Source organism: Rhinoderma darwinii, chromosome 1 (genome assembly GCF_050947455.1).
Source record: "Rhinoderma darwinii isolate aRhiDar2 chromosome 1, aRhiDar2.hap1, whole genome shotgun sequence".
NCBI classification, from domain to species: Eukaryota; Metazoa; Chordata; class Amphibia; order Anura; family Rhinodermatidae; genus Rhinoderma; species Rhinoderma darwinii.
In genome coordinates this window covers 453,765,181-453,786,560 of record NC_134687.1, presented here as the reverse complement: position 1 = coordinate 453,786,560, position 21,380 = coordinate 453,765,181, and the positions used below count along the sequence as shown (strand labels likewise).

At 42.8% G+C, this 21,380-nt stretch overlaps 1 protein-coding gene across 2 annotated transcripts in view; it reads right to left on the bottom strand.

The window, feature by feature from the left end:
* TOP3B (DNA topoisomerase III beta) overlaps positions 1 to 11,379 on the bottom strand; it is a 76,922-nt gene extending 65,543 nt beyond the window's left edge. The window contains exons 1-4 of one of the 2 annotated variants that reach the window (XM_075832330.1): positions 11,302 to 11,379; positions 8,566 to 8,700; positions 5,774 to 5,905; positions 3,056 to 3,162 (exon numbers count right to left, since the gene is read on the bottom strand). In XM_075832330.1, the coding sequence (XP_075688445.1) occupies positions 3,056 to 3,162; positions 5,774 to 5,905; positions 8,566 to 8,700; positions 11,302 to 11,347 (420 nt within the window). In that variant the 5' untranslated portion in view covers positions 11,348 to 11,379. Of the gene's footprint in view, positions 1 to 3,055; positions 3,163 to 5,773; positions 5,906 to 8,565; positions 8,701 to 10,975; positions 11,281 to 11,301 lie in introns of those variants that run through there. The other variant, XM_075832334.1, reaches the window with a different exon arrangement.
* Between the last annotated feature and the right edge of the window lie 10,001 nt (positions 11,380 to 21,380).

The following is a 21,380-nucleotide window of genomic DNA, read 5'->3' as shown; positions in this document are numbered from 1 at the left end:
CAACACTCTATGCATGGTCACACAAACATATACAGAGGAAAAAAGGCGGCAGAACTTGGTAGGGAGGGGAGTTGTCTAAATGCGTTGGGGGGCATGAGGGATGCTGATGTAATCCTGTAGTTTACAGGATGCCAGTCACACAGAGGAGACTGACTTCCGGTTTACATGCTCTGGTCTGGTGTTTAGACTAAGATCACATGACACAGCTGCCCATAATGAGAAGGTTTAAAAATGTATGGATGCAGCTGAGCGGAGATGAAACAAATCACACCGATAGAGTATTGCCGGTGAGTCAGCATTATAGGTCGACAAAATTTGCTACTTTGAGAGCATCTTACTATTATTCAGTCTTAGGCCGGATTCACACGAGCGTGTGCGTTCTGCGTGCGCAAAAAAAGCTGTGTTTTGCGCGCGCAGAAGGTCCGTGTGTCATTAGCATATGGTGCGCAGCAGCGTGTTTTTCGCGCAGCCGGCATCATTATGACACTCTGTTTTTATGTTTACAAACAGAAAAGCACGTGGTGCTTTTCTGTTTTCATTCATAGTTTTTACTACTGTAGCGCGCATCACCCGGAAGTGCTTCCCTGCGCCGAGCGCGATTTGCACACACCCATTGACTTCAGTGGGTGCGTGCAGCGCGAAACACGGGCAAATATAGGACATGTCATGAGTTTCACGCAGCACACATACGCTGCGTGAAATTCACCGACAGTCTGAACGGCCTCATTCATTAACATAGGTTCGTGCGACGCGCGTCAAAATCACACGCGTAGCACGGACGTATTATACGTTCGTGTGAATAAGGCCTTAAAGGGATTGTCCAGAATTCTAAAAACATGGCTGCTTTCTTACGAAAAAAAATGCCACACCTGTCCACAGGTTCTGTGTGGTATTGCAGCTCAGCCTCTTTCACTTCAGTAGAGATGTGCTTCAATACCAAACACAAGCTATGGACAGATGTATTGTGGTTTTTTGATAAAAGCAGCAATGCTTTTCTAATCCTGCACAACCCCTATAACATGTATTCATGTATATCTTTAAATAAAGTTTCACTATCATAAGACTTTGTGGCAATTTACATAGAGTTATCTATTGGATGCCTATAGTATATGCAACTGGTTGGAAGACAGCCTTTGACTGGCCATGTGAATGAAATAAATGTCAGTGGATATGGCTGATTTTGAGTGCTTCCCCAATTATCTGTCCTTACGTGGCCAAAATTTTACATGCAAACAACTATTCAACGATAATCTGTCAAAATTCTGATGTCATGTTAGATATTTTCAGACTGTATTTGACCGTAGCATGTAGTTTATGGTCTGTTTCCTGCAGAATGTAATATATATTTAATGTATTTTTGCAGTGGCAGCAGCCAAAAGTACAGTTGGAAGATCTATTGGGTGCTGACCCATTCAAAGCGTCTGTTTAATGCCAGTTTTACACATTAACCATTTGGTGAATATGCACATGCTGACAGAAACAATAATATCAGGAAATAAGCCTCTGATACCTGTGGTCAGGCTGGGGCTTTATTCAGATGTGGCTACCTCTGCACAAATAATAGGGTGGGCTGCCAGTGATAGTCTGACCTCAGAGAAGTAGAATCCGTTTTTAACCCCTTGTTCTCTTATTCGCCTAATATACAAGCAGTGTATAGAGTACATGATTTAATACTGCCACGTCCTCTACTTGTAACAGCCGCTGGTGTATTTTTACCAGATCCTGGCTTCTTCTGGCTCCTGGCCAGCACCACTCCTCTCCTCTGGTCTCTGTTGCTCGAGTCCTGCCACACCGCTAACGCTCACCACTTGGCCTGGCTTCTGTGACTCCACCCGCTTTCCCTAAGTAAAAAGGGACCGCCCTTTCCTAGACACACTTCCTGAGCAATTAGGTTCCTTCCTATTGACACCTTGCACTATACTTTGCTTGGATTTTCTGTGATTGACCTCTGCCTATATCGTTGACTATCCTTGCCGCCTGCCCTGACCTCTTGCTTGTTACCCGCGACGAACCTCTGCTGCCTGCCCTGACCTTTTTCTCTACCAACCATGAGTGGCAGTCTTCCGCCAGCCCTGACTTTTGCTATACCTGACTGTGGATACTGTCTGCTATTTCTGTACCACACCTGTTTTTGTCGGCCGTTGCCAAGGAAAACTACTCCGATGTTAGTGACCTGGAGTTCCACAGCAGGGAAGTCCAGCGGGGTTAGAGGGTAAATAACTTGGGTCCCCTTAGACTCTGCTTCCTGTTTTAACCCCATGTAAATCCCTTGGCAACACTGTGGGTTCAAACCATTGTAGGCCCCATGATAGTGTCTCTATCCACGGGCCCCGTGACAGTACTACTCCCAGTGATCATGTGTTCAGTACATCACTATTATGTCAGAGTTCTTTGATCTATGGCAACTGAGATGTTCTTTAAAGGGGTATTCCCAGAATCAACAATTATCACCTATCCACCGTAAAGGTGATAATTGTCTGATTGCTGGGGTCCCAACTGCTAGGACTCCACTAATTGTGAGAACGGGGATCCCAGACCCCCTGTTCCACCTCATTGCTTGACAGTAGTGAGGAAATTGATAGAGCGGCGGTGGAACATGTGCACTGCCACGCTACTTCTATGGGAATGACGGAAACAGCCAAGTACAGCGCTCGGCTGTTTCCATCAGTGCCATAATCATTGAATAGAGCGACGGGTGCATGCTTGACCGCCGCTCCATTCAAGCTTCTCTTGTCTGTGGAGGGGGGGGGTGCAATGAGGAATATCTTGGGGTTCAGGAAACAAGTTCTTGCGATCAGTGGGGATCCCAGCGATCAGACAATTATCACCTAGTGATAACTGTTGATTTTGGGAAACCCCTTTAACTGTTACTTATAACACTATAGTTGTCTCCTGTAACTGGGGCAGCAATGTACAACTGAGGGAAGTGGCATTTTTTTTTTTTTTTAAAGTGTACCTCCAGTTTTTCAACTGGACATTGTAACCCTTCAGCACCGATAGACTTTGATGGGACTGTACATTAACCAATAGCAAAGTTTGAGTATCATTTACCCACCTGTAAGAACTTCACCATGCTGAGTTTGGGATTGGCCTCCTTCTTCTCTGTGGGTGCTTTGCTGAACAGCTCTGCTGGGTCCACTTTATCCCAGTTGTTATATTTTCCTGAAACAAGCAGTTCATAGCTATACAATGCTGGATCAGCAAGGCACATAAAACCTTTAATGTAGATAGCATTAAAAAAGTGAAAAAATATCTGGGTCTAATGACTAAGATCCTGTTCACGTCTGCGTTAGAGGCTCCATTAGGGGCCTTCGTCACAGGTTCGATTAAAAATACAATAGTTTAGCATGTTGTGCTATTGCTTTCGGTAAAACCACGGACACCATGACGAAAACCCGACAGAACCCATTAGGGTCAATGGGTTCTGTCTGGCACCAATGGCGTCCATCATACAACGTAACCGGCGCTTCCGGTATTTTCGTCGTTCTGCTCCTATGACGGAGCAAAACAACGAAATACACAGATGCAGGTGTGAACAGGCCCTAATCTCTATAATAAAGTGTTATACCTAGAAACTTCTCTTTTTCAATCAGCAGCCTATATTGTCTGGAATACTAATCCAGCCAATGACAAGGTCGGGTGTAAACCAGCACTCAATTCAGTGTGATTACCTTATAAAGTCTAGATTTATTGGAATGGAAAGCATAAAAGAGAACCAAACGCATTATAATCAAATGTGGCAATTATATCTTACACATTTCATATAATTCCCAAAATTGTCAACTATGAATATTTACACAAGCAGTGCCTCCAACCAGCAAATAACCCACCAGATTGTACAGCGATATATAAATAGAACTTTGGACATAGTTTTGTTCTATTCCATTAGAGTATCTATAGAGAACATGGTTGGGCCAGTAGAGGGCGCTCCCATCCATTAGATCTGTACACCTCACAGATTGTGACTTGCTGCCTCTTTCTCTCTGCAGACATGCAACACGTGGCTGCGAAACCTGCCCTTCCTTTTTTATTAAGACCTCATGTAGGGCCTTGCTACATGCTGAGCTACCTCATTAAACCTCTTCCTGTGCTTCCTGCACGTAGACTACACAGAGATGCATGGGAAGCAAGGCAGCAAAGTAATTGCCTCCGCACCATGCTTACTGCTCAACTAGAATAATAGCTGTGGTCACACTACAATTAATGCAGGGAAAGTGCTTACATTACACTTTTATTTTATAATTTGAGATGCATGGATGTATGCTAATGGCTTCATGGTTTGTTTTGTTTATACCATTATATCAACCACGATAATAGACGGAGAAAATTCTGTACCACTAGTTTTGAACATTGTTAAAAATAGATATTGGCACTGAATCCCTTTAAAACTGCCGTGCAGTACAACATGATAGCGGGGCCTCGAATGGGCTATACCGATTTAAGAGGTCAGTCATCTCCGTAATAATACGGGAAACGGTTTGGAAGTCAGAAGCTCGGGCTTCCTGTGTATGTAGAGACTAGGGTCAGAGATTCAAAGACACAGCAGGGCGGGTCATTCAAAAATGGAGCAGACACGATTTTTTTTTTCTTAGTGCCAAATAACTATATAAATGATTTTGCTCTTACACATAGGTATGATCGAAATGTTCAACCATGTCCGACATACCTGTAAAATATTTATTTGATAGCTTTGTTGCTGCTACCGTTTGCTGCAACATTCTATGTTTTCGAAGTCAATGGCTTGTGCACAGCAATAAAAAGTAGTCCTAAACTCACAATTGTCTGTGCACTATTTTGTTTTTTTAAATGTTTTTATTTAGTTTTGACAAAGTATTTAGTATAACATAGGGAGCGAAGGGGAGGAGAAGGAAAGGGGGACAAATGGGAGGGTAAAGAAAGGCGCTATTACACCGGCCAATTTTGGCCGCTGCAACGAGCGCCGTTCAACAAGACAGCTTGTTGATCGGCGCTCGTTTGCTCCTGTCCCAAGGAGCTATGTATGGGGACGAGTGGTCGTTACTCCGATCACTCGTCCCCATACATTATCATCGTTTACACAGGGAGATGTGCTGCCGACAATGATAATATTTTAGGCTTCATGAACGATACAATCAGCCGATGAAGGAGCGTTTACTGATCGCTGCCCTGTTTACAGGACAATGATCGGGAACGAGTGTTCTTTATACGCTTGTCTGTCCGATAATTGCCCAGTGTAAAAGGGCCTTTAGATACATATTGTCTGTGCACTATTTCTAAAGGTGGTCATACACCTTCAATATCTGTTGGCCGAACAACGACAACTATTCCTCCCGGCCTCCCAGGAAAGGGGAATAAGCCTCTGCCAAAGAATTCTGGAAGTGGCTTATCTCCCATGAGAACAAAGGATTGGGCATGTTGAAATTCAACATGCCCAATGGTTTTTCTTTGTAGTAATAAGGAAAATGTTCTCAAGAACCTCCTGGGTATTATGGAAATACAGGGAGCTTTATTCTGCTTTTTATGATTCTTTTTTTTCCTCCGACATCTGCCGACATGGACGTCAGAAAAACATATAATACACATTAGATAACAAGCCAGTCCTGCCGAAATCTGCGGGTTCAGCCAACGTTAGTCTAATGTGTATGGACACCTTAAGAATATGATGCATGTAAAATAAAATCGGAGCCTTTTTTGTTGACACAAAACAACAGTTTTTTTTAATGTTTCCAAAAATGTCTCAGAGCTCTCAGGTGAGCTTATTATGATGTACAGGTAAACGTGCTGTATGACATACCTATAAAGTCCAAGCTCATGACATGGCCACAGACAGATGTCATCTTGAATCGCACACTCTGTCCCATGAAAGATCCTGTGTACTCGTGTACAGAGCATGCTCCATTCAAGCCTTTCCGAGAGGTCGCACAACCTAGACAGAAAGATAACCAAAATGAGAGTGCCACCCCTGTACCACTTGTTTAGTCGAGAAACAAGAAATGCTTTCAACCGACACTGTTCCGTAGTCAACTGCCTAATGTGGTGAACTTCCAATTGCAAGGAGAGATATCTAGTAAGAACCATTGATCTTAAAGGGGTATTCCTATCTCAGACATTTATGGATTATCTACAGGATATGCCAAAAATGTCTGATAGATGCGGGTCCCAGATCTGGTGAGGCGGCTGCTGGCCGCTGCATCCAGATTGAAACTCAATGGCCAGCTGGCCGGGTTTACAGAGCTATGCTTTTTTCGTAACTCTTGAAGAAATGAATTGTAGTTACGGAAACAATATAGCGCAGCAAGCTACACTGTTTTCGGAGATTGGGAGTAACGAAGCCAGAAGCTATCTCACCAGGCAGGGACAAAGTCGGGGTTCCCCCGTTCTTAAAATAGGAGCAGGTCCCAGAGCTATCCTGTGGATATGTCATAAATGTTCGGCATGGGACTACCCCTTACAGAAGTACTGCAATGTCTTATAGAAACGATCAGGAGATTACAAGTTCAAGGGGACTAGAATTTATTTTTTTCAAAAGGTACATAAAATGTACAAAACAAAAATCCAACAAATTAACCCCTTAATGACCAGCCTATTTTAGACCTTAATGACCAAGCTATTTTTTGCATTTTTCATTCGTCGCCTTCCAAGGGCTCTACCTTTTTTATTTTTGCGTTGACATAGCTGTACGAGGTCTTGTTTTTTGCAGGACAAGTATTTTTTAATAGCACCATTTTGGGGTACATAAAATTTATTGATTAACTTTTATTAACTTTTTTGAGGGGGTAATGGAAAAAAACCCCATACATTTCGGCACACTTTTTTTGCGTCTTAGATTTACGCCGTTTACTGTGTGGTATAAATAACATAACTTTATTCAGCAGGTCATTACGATTTTGGCGATACCAAATTTATATAGATTTTGTATGTTTTAATACTTTTACAGTAAAAACGTTTTTTTTTAATGATTTGTTTTTGTGTCGCCATGTTTTAAGAGTCATAATGGTTTTATTTTTACGCCGATGCAGCTGTATGAGGGCTTTTGTTTTTTGCTTCCATTTTGGAGTACATGCGACTTTTTGATCACTTTTTATCACATTTTTTTCAAGGCAGGATAAACAGAAAACAGCAATTTTACAGCGTTCACCGTGCGGGTTAAATAATGTAATTGCTTTATAGGTGGGGTCGTTACGGATGCGGCGATACCAAATATGTGTAATGTTTTCATTTTTTATTTTTCCATATTAAAGTATTTTATAAGGGAAAAAGTGAGTTTTTCATTTTTTTTATTTGGGATTTTTATTTATTTATTATTAACTTTATTAAACTTTTTGATAACTTTATTTTTAGCCCCTCTAGGGGACTTTACTATGCGATCTTCTGATCGCTTTTATAATACACTGCAATACTTCTGTATTACAGCATATTATTCCCTGTCAGTGTAAAACGGACAGGCACCTGCTAGGTCATCAGTGTAAAACGGACAGGCACCTGCTAGGTCATGCCTCAGGCATGGCCTAGCAGGCATCCACTACAGGCGGACCTGGGGGCCTTTGTTAGGAACCCGGCTGCCAAAGAAGCCATTGGCACCCTACGGTTGCAATCGCAGGGTGCCGATGGGGTGAGAGAGGGAGCATCCTCCCTCCAAAACCACTTGGATGCAGTAGTCGCTATTGAGCAGCGCATCTAAGGGGTTAAACAGGTGAGATCAATGTTGAAATCGATCCCACCCATTAGTGCAGGTGTCCGGTTGTCTTTAGACCGCCCGACACTCGTGTTCCATTGTTTTTTATACATTTTTGTAGAACAGAGATGGACAATGGAATTTACTTTTGTCAAGCGTGCTAAAAACTGGATAGAGAAAAGTAGGGCCACTGTAGTCATATGTGTGTCATTACAATCATGGCTATTCTATTCGTTTTGCTCGTTTTATAACCCAGTTATCGCCTCTCAATATCCTACTACAAATGTTCATATATATGTAGGTGTACTGTAGACTAAGGATATTTGGCAAGTGATATCGAAACATGAACTTGTACAATTGTATGCAACCAATAAACATAACAACTATACATACACTATATTAACCCGATAAGACATTAAGGCCCCATGCACATGACCGTAAAAAATATCCCGGTTCTATTGGCCGCGGACACCTTTCCGTATCGCTACGGATAGGTATCTGTGCCGTGGAACAATACCGCAAAACATGTTCTATCTTTTGCATTTTACGGGCCGTGCTCCCATACTTTGTATGGGAGAACGGGCCGAAAATGCGGGCTGCGGCCCGGGGCCACTGCCAGCCAGCCATGCCCGCAATCGCGGATTGTGATTATGGGCACGGCCGTGTGCATGAGGCCTTACTGGGCAGAATAAAGTATGAATTTTTTAATCTAAGGGTACGTTCACGGCCTATTTTCGGGCTGTAAAACAGCCGTAAAAAATGCAGCGAAAAACGCAGCAAAAATCGCGAGTGGCACAAAAAACGCCTGAAAATCAGGAGCTGTTTTCTCTTGAAAAACAGCTTCGTATTTTGAGAGGTTTATGACTCTGCGTGTGAACATACCCTAACTATTCCAACAATGTTTTCTTTACCTTTGGAAAGGATTTTGGCAATAGACTGAGCCAATGAAGGTTTTTCTGCTACCATAAGCACGGTCTTCATTCTTAGAGGCAAGCAACTTCCCCACTTTTCAATGATTACTTTGGTTTTACAGATATCCAAATATCCTTAGGAACAAAACATAAACATTATAAATACAGTAATGATTTATATGAATAACTAATGAAACATCTTCCACAGATGACAATAGTCCCCTTTTTTCTCTTAGACGTAATGAAAATCAAAGCTACTTTACATACACTTCATGGACAAGATATGACAATCTTAGGCTCTGTTCACATCTGCGTTGGGGTCCCGTTCTGACGTTCCGTCTGAGCTTTCCGTCAGAACGGGACCCTGAGGAGACACAAACTGACACTGACGGAAAAAAGAGGTTTCCGTCTCCATTGATTTCAATGGTGACGGAGCCGGTGCCTGTGGTTTCCGTTTGTCTCTTTTGTGCACCGGACCCGTAGATTTGCCGGAAGCAATAGCGTAGTTGACTACGCTATTGCTTCTGGCAAAACGACGGATCCGGTGCACAAAAGAGACAAAAGGAAACCACGGGCACCGACTCCGTCACCATTGAAATCAATGGTGATGGAAACGGAAATCGTCTGGGTCAGTTCGTGTCTGCTCAGGGTCCCGTTCTGACGGAGGGCTCCGACGTAACGTCAGAACGGTACCCCAACGCAGATGTGAACAGATCCTTAGACATTCATCAACTGGAAAATCATATCCCAGTGACAGGGTATCTCTCCCGGCCCTTTATGCATTTGGTGACGCGTTGCTTCCAACCAGTGCAAAATGCATGAACCTAGATGCTGCATCAAGCTCCATCTATCCCAGCAGAAGTCACAGAACGTTCCTGCCATGCAGAGAAGCACACAGCAGCTGTCATATAATGTAGTCATAAGTACAGAATATACTATCAATTTGTATCTGGGTTTTTAGCTAAACACAGGAGTGGACACAACAGAAAGGAGATGCATCAGTCTTTTTTTTTTACACCATTCCTTCACTTCTGGCTTTGGCTAAAAAAAAACAGAGCCAAAAACCGCGTGTGTGATCCTGGGCTATAAGTTATCTCTGTTGAAAGTCTAATGGCTTGTCATACAAAAATAAATATTTCTTCCAAACACCAAAACACAAAACTTACACACACACACACACACACACACACACACACGCTATGTGGGGATTTTTTTTTTATTAAGACTGGAGTTTCAATTGCGCACCTCATAATAAATTAGGCACATCTTTGGCCGTCTGTGCGGCAGGAAGGAAAATCTATTTACAATCTAACGTAGATTTCCACCATAATTTACGCTGGCGTAAAGTATAGTGAATGTCAGGCCGTGGCCCGCCCCCTTATTTAAAAAAAGGACAGATTTGGCGTAAACATAGCATAAAAGCGCAAATTCTTACGCAAACATGGAATGCCCCATAAGTTGCGTCTTTTTAACCCCATAATGCTAACGTACACCTGTTGATAAATCCCCCTGTGGTAAGTGATTGGCTTCAAAGTCAGTTTCAATTGGGGCTGTCCTCTGCTGAACCTTTGGGGTCTTGTAATATTAGGAGCCCATTATTGTGTCATAGACTGGTCATCCCCTGGTCCTCTGATAGGCCAGTCAGACCTTGCATGCAGCTTTGCCTGGTACTACACCTCAACCCCATTGACTTGAATAGTGCCTAGCTGCAGGACCAGGTAAAACCGGACATAAGGATGAGCCGCGCAGGGCTCCCTCTTTTTGCTTGTCAGTGGGGGACCTGGGGGTTGGACCCCCACTGATTTCACATTATTCCCAGAAAACCTGTTTAACATGATTGGTAATAATCTACTATGTAATTTTATTTGAGCAATGAAAGAATCACGAGTGAGTATGGCAGGATCAGACTGCACAGCATTTGTTTGTAGTCTGTAACCATGGAGACACATAAGACTGAATAGGAGCTGTAGACACAAAACGGTATGACTTTTTTTTAATAAAGACTATTTGCAAAGTCGCTTCAATTCTTTTAATTTTAGATGCATTGGAGCAACATAAATAATGGTTGTAAAGGTGTATACACGTTTCTCTTATTTATAGTGTTGGATAAAATGTCCCCACACTTTCTTTTCATAACACTGACTACAATGGAAAAGGTTTCCATCAGTTGATGACGTTCATGCCATCGCCACAGACGTGTGTTATAGTCCGGACTTCTCATGATCAGTTTTATTGGCGGAATATCGGAGCATGTATACGTTAGCGCCATCCGATCTATTCAGGACCTCTCCTGTGAGATCATTAGGCGCACGCATGTACCATGTGGCGCTAAAGCTATGAGGCGAGACATCCCGGCACCCAGCAGCTACGCCAGTCTCTCTCCACGCTCGTACACGCAGCACTCTCTTACTTATGTGCCGGCTTTTCCTCACTGGTGCGTCTTCCCCTCACACATCATGCGCTTCTCACAGTAGCGCTGATATCGCACAGGAAAGCCAGGAAATTCTTCAGCGACAAGGGCGCAGCCATGTTTGAACGACATCACTTCCTGGGACGTACATCCGGCCTTGCCGTTGGCTCCTCACAGTGGTGGCAACACATGTACTATACTAATACATGTAGCAGAAAGATGTCGCTCTGTAGGTAGCGGGCGACACAACGTGACACAGTAGAGACCAGGCGGGTGTAACCGAGGACAAGGATATACAGAGTCTCACATAGCAATAAGTCACAAACCTGTCCCAGAAAAGGGAATTTCGTGTCCATAGTAACCAGAGTTCATCTTTCATTTTCTGAACTGCACTGGAAGTGAAATGGTTGCTATGGCAACAAGGTTACCTTTTCCCCAATATGTCACCACTCAAAGCCCCCCCTGAACAACTGCAGCGAGTGAACATCTTAAAAAACACGGGGAAATTGATTATGACTAGCGTTTCATTTGCACGCCTCTTAATAAATTAAGCGCATTTCTGTGCGCCAGAAAGTCAAATCCGGTCCAGCTACAAACAAGTAGATTTGCGCTATAACTTCCGCCACTTTCGGCGTGAATAATGGTATATTTGCTGATCCGTGTGGCCCCCTTTACTATCCTCAGCCCATTATTTAGAAAGTGGCGGGAGCGGTGGAAAAGTATCCACAATACATTAATGCTGCATAATACCGCAGTTTATAGGCAGACATCTTTTACTATATTACTTCTCTAGTAAACCATGGTATTTTCTTCTTTCTTTGACCTTTGCTAATTTATTTGACATATAGCTTAGATGCTCAGTAGCCATTTTTAATAGTGTACACTGGTCTCTCACGCCTGCTGTTTTATTAGGCTATGTTCACACTGAGTATTTTGCCGAGTTTTTTGACGCGGAAACCGCGTCGCAAAACTCGGCAAAAACGGCCCGAGAACGCCTCCCATTGATTTCAATGGGAGGCGTCGGCGTCTTTTTCCCGCGAGCAGTAAAACTGCCTCGCGGGAAAAAGAAGCGACATGCCCTATCTTCGGGCGCTTCCGCCTCTGACCTCCCATTGACTTCAATGGGAGGCAGAGAAAGCGTATTTCGCGCTGTTTTATGCCCGCGGCGCTCAATGGCCGCGGGCGAAAAACGGCGCGAAAATCGGCGTGCAGGGAGAGGAAAATCTGCCTCAAAGTTCCAAACGGAATTTTGAGGCAGATATTCCTCCCCCAAAATACTCCGTGTGAACATAGCCTTATTCCACCCTTTTAATTAATTTTTAAAATATTCACCTTGAAATTTCGTTTTTCTAAAATCGAATACTTTGGTTGTATCAAGAAAACCACCAAACTAGTCTTCAGAACCTTTTGCTCGTTTTGTTTAGTCTCTGAATCTAGATCATTCATCAGGTCCTGTTTAGTCTGCGCTGGGAACAGGTCTTCACATTACAGACTGCTCAGGCTTCTCCTAACTCTTCCAGATCCTTTCAAAACCCGGAGCTCAATTTCTATGGATTTTATTATTGATCTGCCAGTTGTTCAAGAATACTGTGATTTTTGTGGTTGTTGACCAGTTCACTAAGATGGCTCTTTTAATTTCCCTAAAGGGTCTCCCAGCAGCAGTTCAAACCTCTCAAATCTTCAGGGAAATTGTGAAACTATTTGGTATCACATGCGCCACAACCTAAAATTTTCATAAAACCATAGATTTTCACTTTAATATATAAAAACACGGACACCATTAATTGGATAAAAATGGCCGCAGTCTATTAAGGGGTTACACTATACCTCTAAATTGAATCATGACTTGACCTCAAATAAGCCACTGAACCTTTAATCTCTTAACAACTGCCCGGTGTCCTTTGACAACGGGCGATGCAGGTCCCCAGTCTACATGTACGTCTTTTGGCGTAGCTGTAGATAAGGCATATGAGCGCACACTTCCGACCCCAGCTGTTTAACCCTAGGATCGCCACGGTACGTGATCGCGGCATAAACAAAAGAGACTCCCCTTTTCAATCACATCACGGGAAACTCGGTAACACGATGAGAGACTGGGGGAACCCTCTGCAGTCTGCCCTGGGAACCTAGAAAGGACCCCAGGGCTGTCCTTTCTGTAAGCCTGCTGTTAAAGAGGCTCTGTCACCACATTATAAGTGCCCTATCTTGTACATGATGTGATCGGCGCTGTAATGTAGATTAGTGGTTTTTATTTAGAAAAACAATCATTTTTGATGGAGTTATGACCTATATTAGATTTCTGCTAATGAGTTTCTTAATGGACAACTGGGCGTGTTTTACTTTTTGGCCAAGTGGGCGTTGTACAGAGGAGTGTATGACGCTGACCAATCAGTGACCAATCAGCGTCATACACTTCTCTCCATTCATTTACACTGCACATAGCGATGTAGCTATATCGCTATGTGCAGCCACATACACACACACTAACATTACTGCAGTGTCCTGACAATGAATATACATTACCTCCAGCTAGGACGGGATGTGTATTTAGAATCCTGGCCACTTCTCTGCACGTCTCTGTGATTTACAGCACAGCACAGCACAGCGAGATCTTGCTGTAAATTACAGTTTACAGCGTAATCTCGCGAAACTACGCCTGCTGTGCTGTAAATCACAGAGACGTGCAGAGAAGTGTCAGGACTCTGAATACACATCCCGTCCTGGCTGGAGGTAATGTATATTCATTATCAGGACACTGCAGTAATGTTAGTGTTTGTGTATGTGGTTGCACATAGCGATATAGCTATATCGCTATGTGCTGTATAAATGAATGGACAGAAGTGTATGACGCTGATTGGTCACTGATTGGTCAGCGTCATACACTCCTCTGTACAAGGCCCACTTGGTCATATAGTAAAACACGCCCAGTTGTCCATTGAGAAACTCATTAGCATAAAGCTAAAATAGGTCATAACTCCGTCAAAAATGATCGTTTTTCTAAATTAAAAACACTGTTGTTATCTACATTACAGCGCCGATCATATTATGTAGGAGATAGGCCACTTATAATGTGGTGACAGAGCCTCTTTAAGGTACACTATGTGTTGTCCTAACAGCAGGCTGTGTCATAGTGACACGGGTGTAATGTATTAACATACAGGAGTATGCTTACATTATAAGTATAAAATAAAGTTATCCCTTCATGGAATTAAAAATGTAACAAAAAAAAAGTCATTATTTTGCATAAAATATATTTTATTGCCCAGACATTACAAATAACCTACACATTAGGCATCTACATGACCGTAATAACCAAAATAATTAATTTAACAGGTTATTTAGTGTGAAATGTAGAGAGAGGTAAAAATGAAAAAAATCATCATTAAGGTCTTTTCAGGCCTGGTCAATAAGGTGTTAATATAAATATCATATTAAAATAATAATAAACTTAATCTCATCAAAATAAAATGAACATTTCCGCACAGTAAAGCTGGGTGGCTAAACCCTCCCTTATAGGGGCTGCGATGAGGGAAGTCTGGGTGTAATCCAGCTGCTGGTCTTCTAAAGCGAACACTATCCAGTTTTAAACTGCTCCTATTTATCCACTGGATTCCCACCACTGGACATCTGACATCCAATCAGAATCTCGCTTGAGACGGCCAGAAACATTCTAAAGGGTTTGCATGCTGTCCGCACCGATGACCTGAATTTGACTTGGTAAGTATAAACCAAAAGCAGATGTGGGAACGGAACCTACCAAATAAATCAAAGGAAAGAGGGGGGTGCCGTGATACCATAGGGGGGGAAGTACGCTTAATTCATGCTTATGTCCCCCTAATCCAAGGAGCTAGACGAGAGGCAAAATCCAGAATATTAAAAGCTGGGTCAAAACAGGCAGGCTATAGAAGATATATGCAGACTAGAGACAGTATCCAAGAACAGGAACTGATACTCAGGCAACGCGCTGCACATGCTGGTGAGACACAGAGGAGCATCTCTGGCGCTTGTGAAAGGTATGTAGCAGTATCCCCCCCCCCCCCCTCTTCGTGTCCTTCCCAATACATTCTTTGTCTCCTGAGGTAAGGGTAAGAGGACATCTCTATCTGGTGCCCACGACCTTTCCTCAGGACTGTATCTTTTTCCAATCAGTTAAAAGAGTAGAGTTTTCCACGCATAAACTTGGTGTCAAGGATCCGATTAATCTCAAACTTGGAAGAGGAGATAGTGTTTGTTGGTCTGGAAGTCATGGAAGATTTTGAAAACCTGTTCAATACCAGAAATTGTAGCAAAGAGATATGGAAGCTGTCGGAATGCGGAAAATTGTAAGGGAGCTGAAGACTATAAATGACTGGATTAACGTGTTGGTCGAAGGGACCAACGAAATGGCGTGCCAGCTTGAAGGAGGGTTCTCTTAGCTTGATATTTTTGGTTGATTAACAATCTCCACAGGAGAAATGGTAAGACCAGGCCGACGATGCTTATCTGCAGATTTTTTGTTGTTGCTTGAACTGGGGCATGTTGTAGTCCCAGATGTACTTCTTTCCAGATGGCGCTTAGATCCTTGCAAGGGGCATTGACCGTGGGTAAAGTGGACTGACGGTACAAAGAAAGAGGAAGACCAGGTTGGATTTAGAGAACCACCTCGAAAGAGGATTTGCCTGAAGCTGAGGAGACATGGTTATTATGGACAAATTCTGACCTTGGCAGGTGATCAGGCTAGTTATCTTGGTGTGCAATGTTGTAGGAGCGCACACATTTTTGCAGCGACTGCTTGGTCCATTACATCTGCCCATTGGTCTGAAGATGATAACTTGAGATATATTTAGACGTTTACATAAGGACCTCCAGAACATAGAAGCTAACTGGACTCCCTGATGATAAAAATATATGTTGTGGAATGCCATGAATGTGAAATGTCTTTTGAAATAACTTTTTGGCCAGTTGTGGAGAAGAAGGTAATCTCTGCAGGGGAATAAAATGAGCCATCCATGAAGAACAGTCTACCACTACCCATATTACATAGTTACAAAGTTAGTATGGTCAAAAAAATACATACTAGTCCTTCTCAATGAATTAGAATATCATCAAAAAGTTTATTTCAGTAATTCAATTCAAAAAGTGAAACTCATATATTATATAGATTCATTACACTGAGTGATCTATTTCCAGCATTTTTTTTCTTTTAATGTTGATGATTATGGTGAACAGATAATGAAAACCCAAAATTTAGTGTCTCAGAAAATTAGAATATTAAATAAGCTCAATTTCAAAAATGATTTTTAATACCGAAATGTTGTCCTACTGAAAGGTATGTACAGTATATGCACTCAATACTTGGTCGGGGCTCCTTTTGCATGAATTACTGCATCAATGCGGCGTGGCATGGAGGCGATCAGCCTGTGGCACTGCTGAGGTGTTATCAATGCGGCGTGGCATGGAGGCGATCAGCCTGTGGCACTGCTGAGGTGTTATGGAAGCCCAGGTTGCTTTGATAGCAGCCTTCAGCTCGTCTGCATTGTTGGGTCTGGTGTCTCCTCTTCCTCTTGACAATACCCCAAAGATTCTCTATGGGATTTAGGTCAGGCGAGTTTACTGGCCAATCAAGCACAGTGATACTGTGGTTATTAAACCAGGTATTGGTACATTTGGCAGTGTGGGCAGGTGCCAAGTCCTGCTGGAAAATGAAATCAGCATCTCCATAAAGCTGGTCAGCAGAGGGAAGCATGAAGTGCTGTGAAATTTCCTGGTAGATGGCTGCGTTGGCTCTGGACTTTATATAACACAGTGGACCAACACTGTTGCCCGGTGGTCCAAAGTCCTGTTTTCAGGGGAAAGTAAATTTTGCATTTCATTTGGAAATTAAGGTCCCAGAGTCTGGAGGAAGAGTTGAGAGGCATCAATCCAAGTTGCTTGCGGTCCAGTGTGACGTTTCCACAGTCAGTGATGGTTTGGGGAGCCATGTCATCTGCTGGTGGTGGTCCACTGTGTTATATCAAGTCCAGAGTCAACGCAGCTGTCTAGCAGGAAATTTTAGAGCATTTCATGCTACCCTCTGCTGACAAGCTTTATGGAGATGCCGATTTCATTTTCCAGCAGGACTTGGCACCTGCCCACACTGCCAAAAGTACCAATACCTGGTTTAATAACCATAGTGTATCACTGTGCTTGATTGGCCAGCAAACTCGCCTGACCTAAACCCAATAGTGAATCTATGGGGTATTGTCAAGAGGAAGATGAGAGACACCAGACCCAACAATGAAGGCGAGCTGAAGGCCGCTATCAAAGCAACCTGGGCTTCCATAACACCTCAGCAGTGCCACAGGCTGATCGCCTCCATGCCACGCCGCATTGATGCAGAGTCGGAGCCAAGTATTGAGGGCAAATACTGTACATACTTTTCAGAAGGCCAACATTTCGGTATTAAAAATCATTTGTGAAATTGGGCTTATATAATATTCTAATTTTCTGAGGTACTAAATTTTGGGTTTTCATTAACTGTTCACCATAATCATCAACATTAAAAGAGAAAAAAATGCTGGAAATAGATCACTCTGTGTGTAATGAATCTATAGAATATATGAGTTTCACTTTTTGAATTGAATTACTGAAATAAATTAACTTTTTGATGATATTCTAATTCATTGAGAAGGACCAGTATGTCCATCAAGTTCAACCAGGGGATTGGAGAAAGGGAAGGGAGAAATTGTAGAACTTAAGGTTTTACCCCTATTGATCTAGAGGAAGGTTTTAAAAAATGAAATCTAAAAATAATAAATACAGTGAAGGAAATAAGTATTTGATCCCTTGCTGATTTTGTAAGTTTGCCCACTGTCAAAGACATGAACAGTCTAGAATTTTTAGGCTAGGTTAATTATACCAGTGAGAGATAGATTATATAAAAAAAAAAAAAAGAAAATCACATTGTCAAAATTATATATATTTATTTGCATTGTGCACAGAGAAATAAGTATTTGATCCCTTTGGCAAACAAGACTTAGTGGCAAAACCCTTGTTGGCAAGCACAGCAGTCAGACGTTTTTGGTAGTTGATGATGAGGTTTGCACACATGTTAGATGGAATTTTGGCCCACTCCTCTTTGCAGATCATCTGTAAATCATTAAGATTTCGAGGCTGTCGCTTGGCAACTCGGATCTTCAGCTCCCTCCATAAGTTTTCGATGGGATTAAGGTCTGGAGACTGGCTAGGCCACTCCATGACCTTAATGTGCTTCTTTTTGAGCCACTCCTTTGTTGCCTTGGCTGTATGTTTCGGGTCATTGTCGTGCTGGAAGACCCAGCCACGAGCCATTTTTAATGTCCTGGTGGAGGGAAGGAGGTTGTCACTCAGGATTTGACGGTACATGGCTCCATCCATTCTCCCATTGATGCGGTGAAGTAGTCCTGTGCCCTTAGCAGAGAAACACCGCCAAAACATAATGTTTCCACCTCCATGCTTGACAGTGGGGACGGTGTTCTTTGGTTCATAGGCAGCATTTCTCTTCCTCCAAACACGGCGAGTTGAGTTAATGCCAAAGAGCTAAATTTTAGTCTCATCTGACCACAGCACATTCTCCCAATCACTCTCAGAATCAACCAGCTGTTCATTTGCAAACTTCAGACGGGCCTGTACATGTGCCTTCTTGAGCAGGGGGACCTTGCAGGATTTTAATCCATTACGGCGTAATGTGTTACCAATGGTTTTCTTGGTGACTGTGGTCCCAGCTGCCTTGAGATCATTAACAAGTTCCCCCGTGTAGTTTTTGGCTGAGCTCTCACCTTCCTCAGGATCAAGGATATCCCACGAGGTGAGATTTTGCATGGAGCCCCAGATCGATGTCGATTGACAGTCATTTTGTATGTCTTCCATTTTCTTACTATTGCACCAACAGTTGTCTCCTTCTCACCCAGCGTCTTACTTATGGTTTTGTAGCCTATTCCAGCCTTGTGCAGGTCTATGATCTTGTCCCTGACATCCTTAGAAAGCTCTTTGGTCTTGCCCATGTTGTAGAGGTTAGAGTCAGACTGATTAATTGAGTCTGTGGACAGGAGTCTTTTATACAGGTGACCATTTAAGACAGCTGTCTTTAATGCAGGCACCAAGTTGATTTGGAGCGTTTAACTGGTCTGGAGGAGGCTGAACTCTTAATAGTTGGTAGGGGATCAAATACTTATTTCTCTGCACAATGCAAATAAATATATATAATTTTGACAATGTGATTTTCTTATTTTTTTAAAATATAATCTATCTCTCACTGGTAAAATTAACCTAGCCTAAAAATTCTAGACTGTTCATGTCTTTGACAGTGGGCAAACTTACAAAATCAGCAAGGGATCAAATACTTATTTCCTTCACTGTAAATATAAAAATTACCTGTAAGGCAGTAATCAATCTTCCCTAAAAAGGAAAAATTCCCCCCTGATCCCAAGTGGCAATCTGGCTAGATCAACATTTAAACAAGAATTCTGTTCATTGACATAGGAGCTGATATTTTTTCTTTTTAGGAAATTATCGAAGCCTTTTTTAAAGTCATCTACTTCTCCTACTGTGACCAGCTCCTGCGGTGACTATTCCATAGATTCACAGTTCTCACAGTAAAGAAGGCTTGTTGCATCTGGAGATTGAACCTTTTTTTCTCTAGATGGAGGGTGTGCCCCCTTGTCTTTTGAGCTGATTTTACATGGAACAGGTTTTCACTATGTTTCTTGTATGGGTCATTCATATACTTATACAAGTTAATCATGCCCCCCCCCCCCCTTTAGTCATCTATTTTCAAGACTAATCAGGTTTTTGTTAAATTCACAATTAAAGTTTATTGTAAAACATCAGAGGTAGATACGGAGCATTGAGATGTATAGACAACATGTCCATTGTGAATACAAAATAAATCAGCAATTCAATATAGCGATGTATCAGAGGAAAGGCTAAATAGGTTTAATTTTTTTAAAGGATAACTAAACCTTCAACAAACTTCTGACACGTCAGAAGTTTTGATTGATGGGGGTTCGAGCACTGAGACCCCCACCAATTGCTAAAATGGAGCGGCAGAAGTGCTCGTGTGAGTGCTCAACCGCTTTGTTTCTGTTCGGCTTTTTCCAGGAAATCAATATAGCGGTCTAACGAAACGACTCAGTGCTCACACAAGCACTTCTGCCATAAAAACAAATGAGGTTGGTTTGACAACTTCTGTCCTTAGTAATTCCGTGCTGGCTGTCAGTTATAATACTTTTAAAACGGCTTATAAAGGCTTGACTTGGGCACAGATGGAACGAAGTCTGTAACATCTCGTCTCCAATGGAGCCACCAATGGAATCTTGCAAGGAGATGCGTAGGGTATAACCTGCCTGGGTGACAAGACAACATGGAGGAATGTGCCCAGCACAAATCAGGTGGTACAAAGGTCAGACCGTTAGGAGGAAGGTAATGAGCTATCATACATTGAGGATCTATAATGGGCGGTAGGATCCTCTGGACAGGAGTCGGACGTGTCAAAGGAGAAAGAAATGGAAAGCGACAGAAATGCTTCTCCTGAGCATTCTATCTGAAGAGGATGTCAACCCGGGTGGCTAGAGTAATGATGTCATCCAGGGAAGAGGGAATATCACGCCGCTCAGTTCATCCTTGATATGGCCTACCAGCCCCTCAAAGAAGGCAGCCACTAAAGCTTCATTATTCCAGGATAAGTCAGAAGCCAGGATACGGAATTTGATGGTATATTGCCCTACAGATAAAGGTCCTTGCTTGATATGAAACATCGCAAAAGCAGCTCTAAGGCCCCATGCACACGACCGTGCCCGTAATCATGGTCTGTGATTATGGGCACAGCCGACCGCGAATAGTCACCCGCATTTGCAGGCCGTGCTCCCATTATAAAGTATGGGAGCACGGTCCGTAAAATAAAAAAATAGGACACGTCCTATTTTTCACTGAAACTTTCTACGGCCCGGACACCTTCCTGTAAATATACGGGAAGGTGTCCGTCGGCCATAGAAATGAATGGGTCCGTAATTACGGATAGAATCTACGGTCATGTGTATGGGGCCTAAATGTGCACGCAAGTTCCTCAAACAACCTTCGGAAGGTCATCAGGAAAGTTGTAGTGAGGAGCTAGTAGAGTCATTACATTTCCAGAGATCTGGGTCTCTCCAGGGAGCAGGGAAATAATGTAGGTGACCTTAGCCCTATTCGAGGGAAATTTCGCGGCACAGACTTCAAAGTAAAGAGAACACAGGTCTTAAGATCACCGTTGTATGTCTGGGGAGCAGGAAGATGCAGACTAGGGAAGGTGCAAGTACTACTGGATGTAGAGCAGGTGCCGGCTGGAAGGCATCCAAGCAGAAGAAGATCCTCTGGAGGAACTGAATGATTTCTAGCTGACACTTCACTTGTGCTACTTTGTCAGCCACGT